Source organism: Lynx rufus, unplaced genomic scaffold (genome assembly GCF_022079265.1).
Source record: "Lynx rufus isolate CCGP_SWC_20201006 ecotype Redwood Valley unplaced genomic scaffold, mLynRuf1.p SCAF_9, whole genome shotgun sequence".
NCBI lineage: Eukaryota > Metazoa > Chordata > Mammalia > Carnivora > Felidae > Lynx > Lynx rufus.
Window position 1 is genome coordinate 89,569,804 of NW_025814897.1, and position 14,733 is coordinate 89,584,536.

General features: G+C 48.7%; 1 protein-coding gene across 1 annotated transcript; it reads left to right on the forward strand.

Annotated features, from left to right (window-relative positions):
- The first annotated feature begins 7,869 nt into the window (after positions 1 to 7,869).
- On the forward strand, positions 7,870 to 9,944 carry FJX1 (four-jointed box kinase 1). The gene has a single exon (XM_047072272.1). It carries the CDS (start codon positions 7,870 to 7,872, stop codon positions 9,169 to 9,171), a length of 1,302 nt encoding a protein of 433 aa, XP_046928228.1. The 3' UTR covers positions 9,172 to 9,944.
- The last annotated feature ends 4,789 nt before the right edge of the window (positions 9,945 to 14,733 follow it).

The window sequence follows — 14,733 nt, forward strand, 5'->3', positions numbered from 1 at the left end:
TCACAAGAAAAGCTTTGACAGTTTGTTGGCCTGAGATAGAACCTGAGGTCCTGAGGAGGCCTGAGTGGGAGCAGCCCCATGTTACGCGGAGTAAGGTCCCCGTTTCTCCGCCAAGGGCAGAGGAGGAGACAGAGGATGGGGAAGGGAGGCTAGATGGACGAAGGCCTTGCACAGTGAGGAGACACCCTCCCCGCTCAAGTCTGGGAAGCCCCGAAGATCTTCGGTAAAGTCACTAAACTCATACCTTCGGTCCAAGTGGATTTGGTGGAGGAGGAGTCATGAAGACACCGAACTTGACAGCCACGTTAATGTATGCTGGGGCCACGGCAACAAATAGGAACACAGGAAGCAGGTGCAGAGGGACAAGCTTGAGGAACAAAGCCCCAGGGACCCTCAGAAATAGAGGGAAAGTCTCTGTACCCTCCCAAACCGTGGAATAGGAATCTGGATAAAGATTAACTGAATTTCAAAAGAGCGGAGACGGTTCAACTAACAACAAGGCACCACACGACGGCCGCCATCTTCACCGTCGCCATCGTCATCATCCCCAGATGTTATTGACCGTCTGCCTATGGGATGCGGAAGACTGGTTTTAGGCGATGCAACCTGGGGCCCAGGAAGCTGGCACACTCATAACCAGGGCTGTGTTACTGAAGACCTTCTAGCCGGCTTCCCCCCATCTCATTGTTGAGACTTGAAGCTATCTCTCCATTCACTCCTCCCCACTAGCGAGTGCCTGTTAGCTACCCCTTCCAGCCCCTATTCAGTCCCACTGGCCATGACCTTCCCGGGTCTGCAGGTCTCTTGCTTTCCCACTTAGGCTGCTCACCAGTTCTGATGACACTCGTCCGCACTGCAGGGAGCCCCCGGTTATGAATTACTTACCTGCTGGCCATCATTTTAATGTAAATGGATTTTAAAAAGCAGCAAAGGAATATATTTTCATTTGGAGTTAAAGCATCCATTTTTTATTTGAGTTTGAGTCTGGTCTAAAAGAGACGGCAGAGGAATGGCTCCAAGGCTAATATAGCTAATGATTATGATGGAGATCCCATGAGCAGCCGATATTTCACTGGCAGCCACCTCTATCCCGGCTTTGCTGCCTGCACCACGTTTTTTTCTTTTTTTTTCCACAGCCCCTTCCATTAACACCCACTGCATATGATGGAACCATTATGATAATATCTCCACTCGCAGAAGCCTCGATTGGTCTTGACACATTATCAACCTAAGAGCTCAGCCAGTGCACACGAAGCCCTATTTATAATAACCCTTGGCAGGAGCCACCAAAATAAAACCTGGTACTTATGGGCCACCTTTCATCTGAGAAAATCAGAAAGCTTTACAAGCTTAATTAAGCTTCAGCATCTATCTGACTGATGAGATGTGCAGGGCTCCCAAGGAAGTTGAGCGGGGACAGCATTGCTAATTGCGCACCGGATAAAGCTCTGGGTGGCAATGAACAAAGAAATCAACAAAGCTGGGGAGCGCCACCCCCTTTAGTGGGAAATGTTTGTTGAGTGAATTTCTTCAGGGTGCAAGGAAACAGTCCTCGATGAGTGACGAAGGGGCTGTAGAAGATCTCTGACCCGGGGCTTCCCAAACTAGGGAGGGGGCCTGAGAATTGTTTCTTTTATCAAAAGCGGATTAAGCTAATCCCACATACTCAAGTGCTTTTAAGGATGAGGAAATTGAGCTCCTGAAGGATGTGGTAATCTGCCCGTGGGCACATGGCTGCTGAGCTCCCATGTCGTTCCCTCTGCTCGCCTGAATGCCCTTCTCCCCGAAGCCTGACCTGCAAACCCCCACTTACCCTTCCAGACTCAGCTTAACATCTGCCTCCTTGGTGAAGCCTTCCTGGCCTTTCCTGGTAGATAGAATCTGTTGCTCCCTCCTCCGTGTTCCCATATAGCTTATATTTCCATAATTGCTAGAGCAATCAATAATATTTACTGAGCAACTTACTAAGTGCTTAAGGTGCATTTCATCCACACAATAATGTTATGAGGCAGGTACAGTTATCATCTCCACTTTTCAGATAAGTTAATGGGCTCAGAGAGGTTAAGTGACCTTCCCAAGATGGCACAGCTAGCAAATGCAAGACTGGACCCGGCTGCAGGGCACATGTGCCTAAAGACTTCACTTCGCTGCCTGCCCAGGAGCACAGTTGTGATGGGAGAGATCTATTTACGTGTTTGCTCCTCTCTGGTTTGTAAGCTCCTCTGTGAGAGATGGTATCATCTAGGAATCACTGGTCTGCAAACAGCAAAAAGCCCCAATTTGGAGAGCGTTCAACCACGCAAGAAGTCCAGAGGAAAGGTGGCTTCAGGGTGGATTAATCTGAGGGCTTGATGACATTACCAAGGACCCAGGCTCCTTCCTTCTGTTCTGCCCGCCTCACTTGTCCTCTTAGCTCCCTTTGCAGTCATACAGTGACTGTCCTATTCCAGCCCTCACAGCTGGACCTGAACCACGGAGAAAAGGGGCCACACCTTTTCCGTGTCTTTTTGCCATAATATGGATACCTCTTCCGGAAACATCTCTGGGGTCTTCCAGGTCTCACTGGCCAGAATGGCGTCACAAGCCTATGCCTACACCTAACGCGGGCAAGGGGATTGAAAACACCGTGACTGGCTTAGCCCAACCAGGGCTCAGCTTCTCTTCCAGCCCCAGGTGCAGGGAGGAGAATGGGGAGCTGCCGGGAAGAAGGACAAAAGAGAAAACTGAAGAGAACCAACCAAAGCTCCCAACAGAGCGTTAATGAGGAGAGAAAAACAGATGGCCCATCACTTACTGCCCAGTTCTTGGCCTTCGCCACTTGAAGACAAAATTGCAGTTGAACTAAATTATAGCAGAGAAAAAAAAAACTCCTGTCCCCAAATGCCCAGCCCGGTATTTTTATCACCACACCCTGTAACTAGAGTATGACGCTATCCGACAGGTTCGTCTCGGCAACGGCTTTAAAACTTGCTAAATTAATTCGCCAGAGCACTAACCTTTAGATTCTAGTTTCTAACACCAGTGGCTACAGGAATCTTTTTCAAAAGCAGGTCAAAAAGGGAATAAAGAGGTTCATAAAAATGCTATTCTCACCATAAATTACGGGTTTATGTCAATTTTGACTTTCTTTCCAGAAACACAGTGTATTCTTAAAAGCAGGACTCATTCAGGCAGACAGATTAACTGCAAAGTCTACTACATTTCCTGACCTCCTTCTAGCTATCCAGCAGGATTTACCTGGAACAGGGTGTGTAAATACCTGCCCCTGGCAGCCAGGTATGTGAGGACGGGATCAGTTAAGCAATTCTTGAGCTCAAGACCCAATAGAGACATACCAAGGAAGGGAAAGTGATCCTCAAGCAGAAAAATACGGTACCCTACGGGACAGAGAAGGGGGGAAAGGCAGACCCAAATAAAACTATGGCCCAGAGAGGTTAGAAAGCTGCCCAGCGTCACAGAGCTAATAAACTCACACATAGTCACACAAATACTAGAAGAATGAACTCAGATAGTCTTTTAAGCATTTTAAATACAGGAGCTAATTTAATCCTCACAATGACCTACAAGGTTTGTTACCGATAAGTAGTGTTAATCATCAGATGTTACATAATTGTTACCATTAGTATTAGTAACACCAACAATACTCGTACAACCGCACTTTACAAATGAGTACACTGAGGCACAGAGAGGTCAAGTAACTTAAGGTTACATGCCCGGGAAGTTTTAAACCCAATTTGGCTTGAGGATTTGGTCTCTTAACCGTTTCACTTAGGAGCAACCCCAGAGAACATTTCAAAGCAAAATGTAATCTGAGTTGAGTCTACTTGGATTTAATGCAATAATTTTTTTTTTTTTTGCAAAGGGTTTGTCCTCCATCATTCTAGAATCTCAGCCCTGCCTTTTACTTACTATATGGCTTCAGGCTAGTCATTGGCTAGGCTTCAGCATTCCCATCTGTAAAAGGGGGACAATCATATTTGCTGGAAAGGTTAAAGCAGATAACTCGTGTGCAGGGCTTAGCCCCGTGCCAAGCCCATAATAAGCACTCGGTGTTTGCCGCCAGCTTTGTGGTGATTATTAGTATCTCGCTAGCACGTCCTAACAACTGCGTGAGGTAGGTAGGATTTATTACCCTCATTTCTCAGATGTGGAAATCTAAACTCATAGAAGGGAAATAACTGGCCAGAAAGGAAACAGCCAGAATGTGGAAATGCCAGACTTGGGAAACGTTCCAACTCCAAGCCTCCAGCCCTGCTCCCAACCCTCCACTCCACCCCCACCCTCTTCCCCAGGAGGCACTGTTAAATGAGCCACATCATTCTTCAAACAGAACTATGGAAAAATTTGAAGCAACTGGAAGTCAGGGCTCAGGGAGAAGCTCCGAGGAATATTAAGAAAGTTTTCAAGGTGAAAATAGGTTCATAGGGACAGATGAGCAGCACCTTCCTTTATCCGCAAGCATCAGACTGTGCTATCCCACAGTCTGAGCCACAGTGATTTGGCCAGGAGCGGGGGAGAGGAGTGTCCTTGGACTGGGAAGTAGAGGCAGGAGGGAGTGTGGTCATCTTACAGGTTAAAAACACAGGGGTGTGTTTAAATACTCTCTAAAATCATCAAAGACCATTTTAAAACTGCATTCCATTGGGGGCTTGCGTTTCGGTTTTGGCTTATTCCTTTGGTTTTACGGAACACTGCATTTCGGTGCATTTGTTCAAGTTTCTGTTAGCGCATCCCATTGTGGTATGAGGTGCATTCAGTCCTGTAGCTACGGGCAAAGGGCTACGATAAGGTCAGCCCATCTTCCTAGGGGTAAGAGCTTAGCCAACCTCTTTAAGGCCCAGTTTTCTTCGTCAGTACCAGGAACATGACTGAAAGATTCCGGGATGTGGAGTTGCTGGGTTGGAGGCCAGCTCTCCCTGAAGGAAAGCCACGTGCTTCCTCTTCCTACATTATGTGGAGCCTTCACCAATATTTTTTTCCTTTTAAACTGAACGAAAGTTCTTATTTTGTACCTTTTAGTAGTACACAGATTTTATTTAAAAAATTAAAAAACTGGGGCGCCTGGGTGGCTCAGTCAATTAAGCGGCCAACTTCGGCTCAGGTCGTGATCTCGCAGTCTGTGAGTTCGAGCCCTGCGTTGGGCTCTGTGCTGACAGCTCAGAGTCTGGAGCCTGTTTCAGATTCTGTGTCTCCCTCTCTCTCTGACCCTCCCCCATTCATGCTCTGTCTCTCTCTGTCTCAAAAATAAATAAACGTTAAAAAAAAAAAGTAAAAAAATAAAAATAAAAATAAACAAACCAACATGCCACTTGCCAAAACTTAATCTCATTAACATTCCAATGACTTATTCACCAAATCGTACTGAACACCCACTAAGTGCCAGGCACGGTGCCAGGCAGCCCTGAAACAGACAAGAGGGACTCCTTGCCTCATAGTTTACAGTGAACTATCCCTGGCAGTTCTCTATAGTTTTTGTTAACAGTTAAAAAGACAAAGACGCCGACTACTTTGCATTTCCTCATAGCACCTAGGACATGTCACGGACTGTGGTAGCCGCCTAATATTCTCAGAATTTAACTGAAATAATGAATTATCCTGTGAAACATGCATACACAGATGATATTCCACTTGTGCCCACAAGGTGGAGATCTTGCTTACAGTTTACCCAAGCTGAAAGCATCGCGTTTAAAAAAAAAAAAAAAAATTCTCAGAAGTTAAACCAAAAGACAAAAAATCAAATTCAATTTACTGAGCATCTATTTGGTGTAATATATTATATTAGGTGGTAAGAAAAATAAAAGGTTGTCAAGAAACATTAGTCCCTGCCCTTTAGGGAAACAGAAGGTACAGAGCATACACAGAGCAGAAAGTATCTTTTACTGAATTAATATGTTTTGATGCATACATATGGGAGCCACAGTCAGCGCATCATCAGATAAGATCTATAAAAAGGCACGATATAGCTGTGTGGTGTGGAACAGATTCAACAAAGACTCCACACTTCAGCCAATATGGAAACACTTGAGGGCATATAGGGTAAGCACTAGAAGGCTCCAGATACGGTCTGTTGATGCCTCTGTTCAGCCACAAACATGAGGGCGTCTGCCCTATAACTCTAAACATTCATTCTTTGGAGAATAAAATATAATCAGTGCCAGCTGATGAGCTCATAAAGTCAAAAACCCCCATGTGCACCTGATGGAGGATAAAGAGAGAAAAGAAACACATGCAAGAAAACATGTCAAACTCCTGCTTTCAGGAGGTGGATTCCACCTTCACCCCCACCCCACCCCCCATCTTGTGTCTTACCTGTTTTGTTTCTGGGACATGCTCCTGCAGAGAGGGAAGGGGGAAAGTCAATTCTTATCCAAGAGCCTTCCTGGTGGCTTGAACCCAGAGGCGGCTGGAAGACAATGTGGTCTGTTATGTCATTGTTTTGGGTTTTTTCTCTTCCACCCCCTCCCCAATCATATTTTTCCCTTAAGCCATTAAACCAGCAAGTCAAATGTAATATCAGGATTCTTTTTCATTCGAATTGAAAGTCACTTTTGGAGACGAAAGTAACTGGCTAAATGACAACGATTTAAAAAAAAAATGAAGATGCTGGCAACTTGATAAAGTAATGAGCTTCTTGATGAAGGGAAAATCAGGTGGCACGCCGCCAGAAGGCCCAAGTTTGAATTTTAGTTTGTGCACTTGCTAAGTCTAGCATATTGAGCAAGCCTTCTCCCTGCCTCAGTTTCCTCGTGGGCAAAACTGTATCATTTCTTTAGACAGAGAGAGAGAGAGAGAGTGTGTGTGTGTGTGTGTGTGTGTGTGTGTGTGTCCCTGGCACCTCTACCTCCTGCACTAGGTCGGATCCTGGGTTACACAATGCTCTCTTAGCAACCTGAACCTCTCCCAGGAACGTCAGCTCCTCGAACACGGGGAGAATCTGTGGGTTTTACTGCCCTGAGACCGACGCTTTGTTGAATCGATGAACGAAAGGCTAGGAGCTGCCCTAGGTGTTCTATTACTTGCACAGCCAGGTTTAATGCCCCCGTGAGTCCCACGGGAAAGACGGAACCACCAACGTCAAAGCGCACACGCCCGCAGCGACCCGCCGCGGTAAGCGAAGTCGGAAAGGGGGGTCGGTTCAAAGTTGTTTGCTACAGACGTTTCCTCTAACCGGGCTGGAGTCACATCCTCCGTGGCTCGGAGAGATTCCCAGGGATTTACATAAAGGCAGGGTGAATCACACCGTCGGAAAGCGAGCAGGCGAAGGGACCCGCCCCAACACTCGCCAGGCGGCGCCCAGAGCGCGGCAGGGGTCAGTCTGAACTTTGCCGGAGGCCGGCGCTGCCCCGGCGCGGGGACCCGGCGACCTCTCCAACCAGGGACCGAGCCGCGGCCCTCCTACCCCGCGCCACTCCAGCTCGGTGCCGCCCCCTCCGACGCCCCCGCGCGGGCGCCGCCAGCCCGGCTTCCTCCAGGCCGCTAAGTCCCCGACCGAAGTGGGGCCGCCTCTCCCGCTCGGAAAGAGCCATCGCCGCTTTAAGGGGAAGAGGAGGGGAAGGGGGCGGGGGAGTGGGGGGCGGGGAGCCGCGGCCGCGGAGGGGGAGGGGGATCCCCCTCGCTCCCACGTGGTCCGGGCGCCTGTGAATCGCGCCCGCCCGAGGGTCTCACAGCGAAATACAAAAGCAGCTGGGAAGCGGCGGCGAGGCGAGTTCCCAGCGCGGGGCGGAGCGCCAGGCAGAGCCCCGCTGCCGCGATGGGGCTGAGGCGCCCGGAGCCCCGGAGCCAGCACGCTGCCGGGCCCGCCTCGCCGCCGGGACCCGGGCGCCCGGGCTCGGCTTGAAGCGGCGGCGGCCCCGGCACGGCCGGGGGAGCATGGGCAGGAGGATGCGGGACGCCGCCGCCGCCGCCGCGGGGCTCTGGCTGCTGGCGCTGGGCTCGCTGCTGGCGCTGTGGGGCGGGCTCCTGCCGCCGCGCACCCAGCCGCCCGAAGACCGACTCCCGCGGCGCCCGGCCCGGAGCGGCGGCCCCGGGCCCGCGCCTCGCTTCCCCCTGCCCCCGCCCCTAGCGCGGGACGCCCGCGGCGGCTCCCTGAAAACTTTCCGGGCGCTGCTCACCTTGGCGGCCGGCGCGGACGGCCCGCCCCGGCGGCCCCCGGGCGAGCGCGAGCGACACGTGCCAGCCCGGCGGCTCGGGCCGGAGGGGCGCGCCGTGGTGCACGGGGGCGTCTTCTGGAGCCGCGGCCTGGAGGAGCAGGTGCCCCGCGGTTTCTCGGAGTCGCAGGCGGCGGCGTGGCTGGAGGCGGCGCGCGGCGCCCGGGTGGTGGCCCTGGAGCGCGGCGGCTGCGGGCGCAGCTCCAACCGGCTGGCCCGCTTTTCCGACGGCACCCGCGCCTGCGTGCGCTACGGCATCAACCCCGAGCAGATACAGGGCGAGGCCCTGTCCTACTACCTGGCGCGCCTGCTGGGCCTCCAGCGCCACGTGCCGCCGCTGGCACTGGCCCGGGTGGAGGCTCGCGGCGCGCAGTGGGCGCAGGTGCAGGAGGAGCTTCGCGCCGCACACTGGACGGAGGGCAGCGTGGTGAGCCTGACGCGCTGGCTGCCCAACCTCACGGACGTGGTGGTGCCCGCGCCCTGGCGCTCGGAGGACGGCCAGCTGCGGCCCCTGCGTGCCGCCGGGGGCGAGCTGGCCAACCGCAGCCAGGCGGAGCTGGTGGACCTGGTGCAGTGGACCGACTTGATCCTTTTTGACTATCTGACGGCCAACTTCGACCGGCTCGTCAGCAACCTCTTCAGCCTGCAGTGGGACCCGCGCGTCATGCAGCGCGCCACCAGCAACCTGCACCGCGGCCCCGGCGGGGCGCTGGTCTTTCTGGACAACGAGGCGGGCTTGGTGCACGGCTACCGGGTGGCGGGCATGTGGGACAAATATAACGAGCCGCTGCTGCAGTCGGTGTGCGTGTTCCGCGAGCGGACTGCGCGGCGCGTCCTGGAGCTGCACCGCGGCCAGGACGCGGCCGCCCGGCTGCTGCGCCTCTACCAGCGCCACGAGCCTCGCTTCCCGGAGCTGGCCGCGCTCGCCGACCCCCACGCTCAGCTGCTGCAGCGCCGCCTCGACTTCCTCGCCAAGCACATTTTGCACTGTAAGGCCAAGTACGGCCGCCGACCGGGGACTTAGCGTACCCTGGAGGAAGAGAGAGAGAGACCCCTGGCTGAGGAATGGCTGATGGGGGAAGGGCCGTCGCTTCGGCCGCCGCGGGGGACAGGCCGGCCAACGCCCAGCCAGTGGCCGGAGCGGGAAGGAGGCTAAAACTTCAGCTTCACCCACCTGCCCCTTTCTCTCCGTCTCCTGCCGTTTCCTTTCAAAGTTCTGGGAGGACGAACTCACCGGGGGAAGAAGTGAACCATTCCTTCCGCCCAGCCTCTTGAAAGGATTCTACCCTGTGCCAGCACTGAGTTTGGATCCGAAGAAACGGGCTGCGGAGTTTGGCCCCCGAGTGGCCGTCTCCGTGGGAGATGCATCCCATTCCTTGGCCCCCGCATTCCCCTTCCGAAAAAGGAAAACTTCTGTTTGAGCCGTTGAGCTAATCCTGCATTTCCTACCAAACGCTGCGCTGGTGGCCCCGGAGCTGGGCTGTGACATTGGCTGGTGGAGCCCCCTTCCTGTCTTCCGCCTTTGTTCCAGCACCGTGATGGTGAGATCACTGTTAGGAGCTGGGGGAAGGCTCCCGATAGGACAAAGAGAGCAGGACCTTCGGAACCGGGGTGGGGGTCCTACAGACCCTGACAATGAGTCTGACTTGTTCCTTACCACTTGTCATTTTGGCCTAAGGGCTACAAATACAGGACCGGCTGTATGCGCTGAGTCAAGTAATGAATTTATTCTTCCTCCCCCCCTCCCCATCGACCAAAATTTTGACAATGATGATGTTCACCAGAAGAAAATGAATTTCATGCACTTTACTTTGTTTTTATTTTAATTTTTTATTAAGAAAAACTTTTTTATTTGACAGAATTTGCCTTCTGTGTATATATGTGCATAAAGTGTTGTAAATATGCTAAACAAACTTATATTTCAATAAAAGGGAGTTTAAAATTTAGAATTTAATTTATGTGGTTTTAAGTGTGGGAGATATCTGATGCCCTACCAGCTTTCTAGAATAAGCCTTAGGGTTTCTCCCTTGTGGATGTGCTTTACAAAACAAAGGATGCATATATATCCCAATTGTCACTATCAGAACTTGGAGAATTAAACAAAGACAAGAGCAGATTCTCTGTCCTGTTTGCTCAGATGAACCCTAGTGCTGGAAATTTCAGAGTTCAGCATAAAATGTGGGGGAGAGAGAGGAAAGGAAAGAATTCTACTTCCTGGCAAATAAAACTTTAATATGAAAGGATTTTCACTGCAATATATTTCTATATTAATCAGTTGGCAAATATTGTAGAACCAGATGTGCAGACTAAAATGTGACAAATGCCCCCCCCTTTTAAACTTAACTACAGTGGACACGTGTTGCCCATTATTTTCAGCATTGTAATTGCTGTGCATCACAATATGTACAGATAATAAGCTGAACACATACTGCAAATAGGGAGAGAAAGTCATAAATTAATTCTTTTTGTTAAATTCCATTTTATCCAGGAGGTCATAATCTCCAACATCTGGACCTCTCCAACTCTCTTAAGAGTTTTTTTCCCCCCCCAGGTACTAATTGCACAGTCCCCTCAGAATAGCCATGGTGAGACCAAGAAAGTGGGAAGTACTTTGTATGTGACCTTTGAATCCTTACTTTTTGGGGACTTCAAATTCAGAAAATATTTTTGGATTGTCTTAAGCTCCTTTTTGACCCATGAGGGAAGAGGGGAGGGGGGTTGGTTTGTGTTTGTTTTAAACCCTCCGGTGTTTAATCTTGACATTTCATTCGATCTCTGGGTCCAAGTGACCTTGCTTGTCATCTCATTTTTATTTAATGACTTGTAACTCCAAGCAACTTTTGTTTACTTTAATAGTTGGTTTATTTGGTGTGCATTTGTAAGCCTAGGGTTTTCTAGACTCCTGAAGATAATTGAATCTCTGTGGGTTCCCCTTCTCACTCCACATTACAACACAGCCCTGCGTAACTTCACTATTTAATACCGTCCTTACCCTTTTAGTGCCTTATGCTAAGCCAAATCTTATTTCAACTGAAAAAAAAAGTCCATAAACTTTGTGGGATAAGCCAAATTTTTTCATTAGTACAGCCACAGAAAGTACTGATGATGGCAAATACTATCTTCTTTTCAAGATCTTGTTCGTGTGAGACCTCTGATAATTATACCTTTCAAAAAGAAACATTTTCCATTTCTGATGATTAATAACTATATGAGACTTGCTGCCTAAGTCAGCCCAGGCTGCTCCAAGAAAAGGATAAATATTTAGCAACCTGCATTTTTACTCGACATGTTCATTGAGGAAAACGGTGAGCAGGAAGAAGTTCGAAGTTTCACAGAATACGCAGGAAATACACCCCGACTCCCACGTAGCATCAGCATTGGTGAGTTCAGGGTCAGCAGCATTCTTTATGTGCCCAAGCCCAGACTTGACCAAACCAGAGCAAGAAACTAAGCATCATTTAAATGGCTGTTCTCAGATTCTTTAGTGAACCATATCTGCCTGTTCGAGAAGTAAGTGTAATTACATGGTGGAGTTGGTAAGGGAACCAAGGCTTAATTACAGAGAACGGGCCTTAACTGTTGCCATTCCTCGTGGATAGTCGGTAGGCTATGGCATGGAAAGATCAATTAAAGATGTGCCATGGTCAGTGAATAGTGCTAGGGCCAAATCATTTTTCAGATGACGAAAAAAATATTTTTTTAACTTTCGGGCTACAGCGTGATGTGGAAAGTGTAATGGATTCTGCAGGCAAACTGTATCCTGAATCCTGCCCCTCACCTATTTACTTTCAGCAAATCATTTAACTTAGTTCCCTCATCTATGAAATGGAGATTCCATCAGAGTATTGCGGGATTTAATGTTAACCTATAAAACATAAGGGCATGTAATAGGTACTTAAAAAAAAACCCTCACTTCCATTTCATCTTTAAAAAAACCTCTTGCCCTTCTCCTTCTTACACTTCAGTAAACTTCTACTAATTTTCATCATCAAAGCCAAATCTAGCAGTTTCCAAAGTCAGTTTTCGGTTTTTGAAGTGTGATAATAAATGAATTCAACACAGTATTGAGGATCCTCTCCCAGCACCATGCAAAGCACTGGGTGAGGCCCAGGGCACAGGTTTGATCTCTACATGGGCTTGAGGGGGTGTTTTCTGGACCCAAGCAGATGCCTCACCACCAAAGCAGCTATCCTACAAATATATGAAGGTAATTTTTTTTTTTTTAAATAAATGGCTTGTCGCAGATCTATCACCACTTCTGGAAAGCATCAGAAAGTGATGAATCTTCGCAAGGACAATCCTCCCCCGGTTCCTTCGGCCAAGAGAAAGTAGGCAGTTGACCTTTTCTCCCTGGATTTGGCTATTGATGAATTCACTTCGTCAGTGACATGGTTTCTACACTATTAACAGTACTCACCCTCCTGTCTTCGGATCAGGAAGAAAAACATTATTTTAACACATCTCCATGCTTCTCAACCTTGTGCAACTAGGAGAGTCCACCAAGGCCTAAAGGTTGACTGTGGATTAAACGAGTAAATATTTATAATATTCTCAGAACAATACCTGGCACATAGTAAATGCGTTACAAGTGTTTGTTTCTCGATGAGGGTGATCATTCTAAGTCCAAACCAGAGGCACTTTGAATCCCGGGCAGGATCCTCTTTCATAATCCTGCTTTGTCTTTGCAGTCATAGAACACTTTCTGCATGCTTCTATTTCGGCTCAGGAAGACCAGCCAGAGTGCATGAGTCTGGCAGGAATTACCTAAAGCCCACGGTTGTCAGCTGGTTGTCTCCTTTCTGAGAATGCCTTCTATGTGAGTGGTCACAGGCACCCCCTCTTTTTCACAGGGAGGCTGTGATTCTGTTTCTCCAGTGGCTCATCAGCTCCAGGCTGCAGTCAGGGGTGGAATTTTGCACCTTGCGAGCTACCTAACAGTCGTGGATTATCCACGCCTGGCCACTGACGTTTGTCCCTCTACACACCCGCTCCGCCTCACAGAGCGTCAGATGCTGTATGGCGTAAGGTTGGCAGAATTAGTGGAGGAGGAGAAAGGGGAGTCCAGCCGACCCAGAAGCACAGGAATTGCTCCAAAAGGGGACTAGAATGTCAGCTGCCGCGGTATGGAAGCCACAGGGCAAGCGTTGACACCCACCGACTAGTATTCTTCCATCATCAGAGTCGAATGTTAAGGATCTTGGGAGTCAAGAGATCTGGACTACTTCTGACACGCGGTACTTGAGAAAGTCATTTACCCCCTCTGGCTCCAGGCGTCTTACCTGGAACAGAAAGCGATTACATTGGCGACTTTCTCATTTTTTTCACCAGAACTCATAGTAAGGCACACACTTTACAGTGTGAACCAACATGTACACACACACACACACACACAACTGAAACAAAAGTTTCTCAAAACAGTATATGCAAAAGGCGTTTAATATTCAATTTTATTCTATCGCCTCCTTCTTTACTTTCCAGTGCTAGCTGTGACCCTCTAAACTGATTTCATACCTCACCCGGGGAGCACAGACTCCACACTGCAAAACACTGAGTTAGACGATGACGGGCAAAGTCCTTTCCAGCTCTAAGACTCCGGAGAAATTTGACTTGTAACCAGTTTTATAGCACCTACTACAATTTTTCTCCAAAGGGAATACAGACGTCAATGGTGTATAATCTTTAAAAGCAAAAGACAAGGGTTTTATTTCAAAACGTAATTAGGAGAACTGCTCAAAATCTTCCAGTAAGTTCTGCCTATAAACACCTTTCAGATCCACTAAATGTGGGAGGTAACTTGCAGTCTGTTTCAACCATGTGTGAGCAAGTAGTGCTGCTTTGGAGGAAAAAAAAATCCTTTGCATCTCTGCCTTAACATGGCCCAAGGACGACTCAAGAGGACACTTTCTTTTCTGTGTATTCATAAAGATCAGATGTAGGAGTCATAATTTTTTAATGTGACTATTTTACCAATTTCTCTTTTCTATGTCCTGCTGTGGGGGAAACTGCATTAATAAACTATGTCTCAATGCTGCCTGGCTGGAATTTTTTTTCTCTGCAGGACTCCACCGAATATAGCGAAAGGAATGCTCATTTTTATTTATCTTTTCAACTTTCTTTCCATTTAGGATATGTCTTCCTGACACTTTTGAAATTTTTCTCTTAATGGCACCCTAATATGTTTAGGAGAATAGAGAACAAATTGTTCATTGAGTACTCACAACAACAAAAAAAGAACTCTTTCTCCCCCTGTCTTTGGTGCCATATGGTATCTTTTATGGTTTTAGCAGTTATTTTACACCCTATCCAGAAAAATTAAATAGCTTATGGAACTGGCATTTTTCTAGTATCAGCTTAGAGATTTTACTTTGCTGAGAAATTGTGGGTTAATAATTGAGAAATGTCACTTTTAATTTGATGGTCCTACATCAGGCATTATCTCTGCCTGTTTGCATCCTCCCTCAATGATTTTTTTAAATGCTCATTAAAGAAATTGTCCCCAATCTACAAACGGCCTGGAGAAGCAAGGCGAGTGGGGAATGACCACAGCCATGATTTTCATTTCTTTTTTCTTTTAGTTGTGATGAAA

Excerpts from the sequence above, each read along its gene's own strand:
- FJX1 (XM_047072272.1), top strand. The coding sequence starts at position 7,870 with ATGGGCAGGAGGATGCGGGACGCCGCCGCCGCCGCCGCGGGGCTCTGG.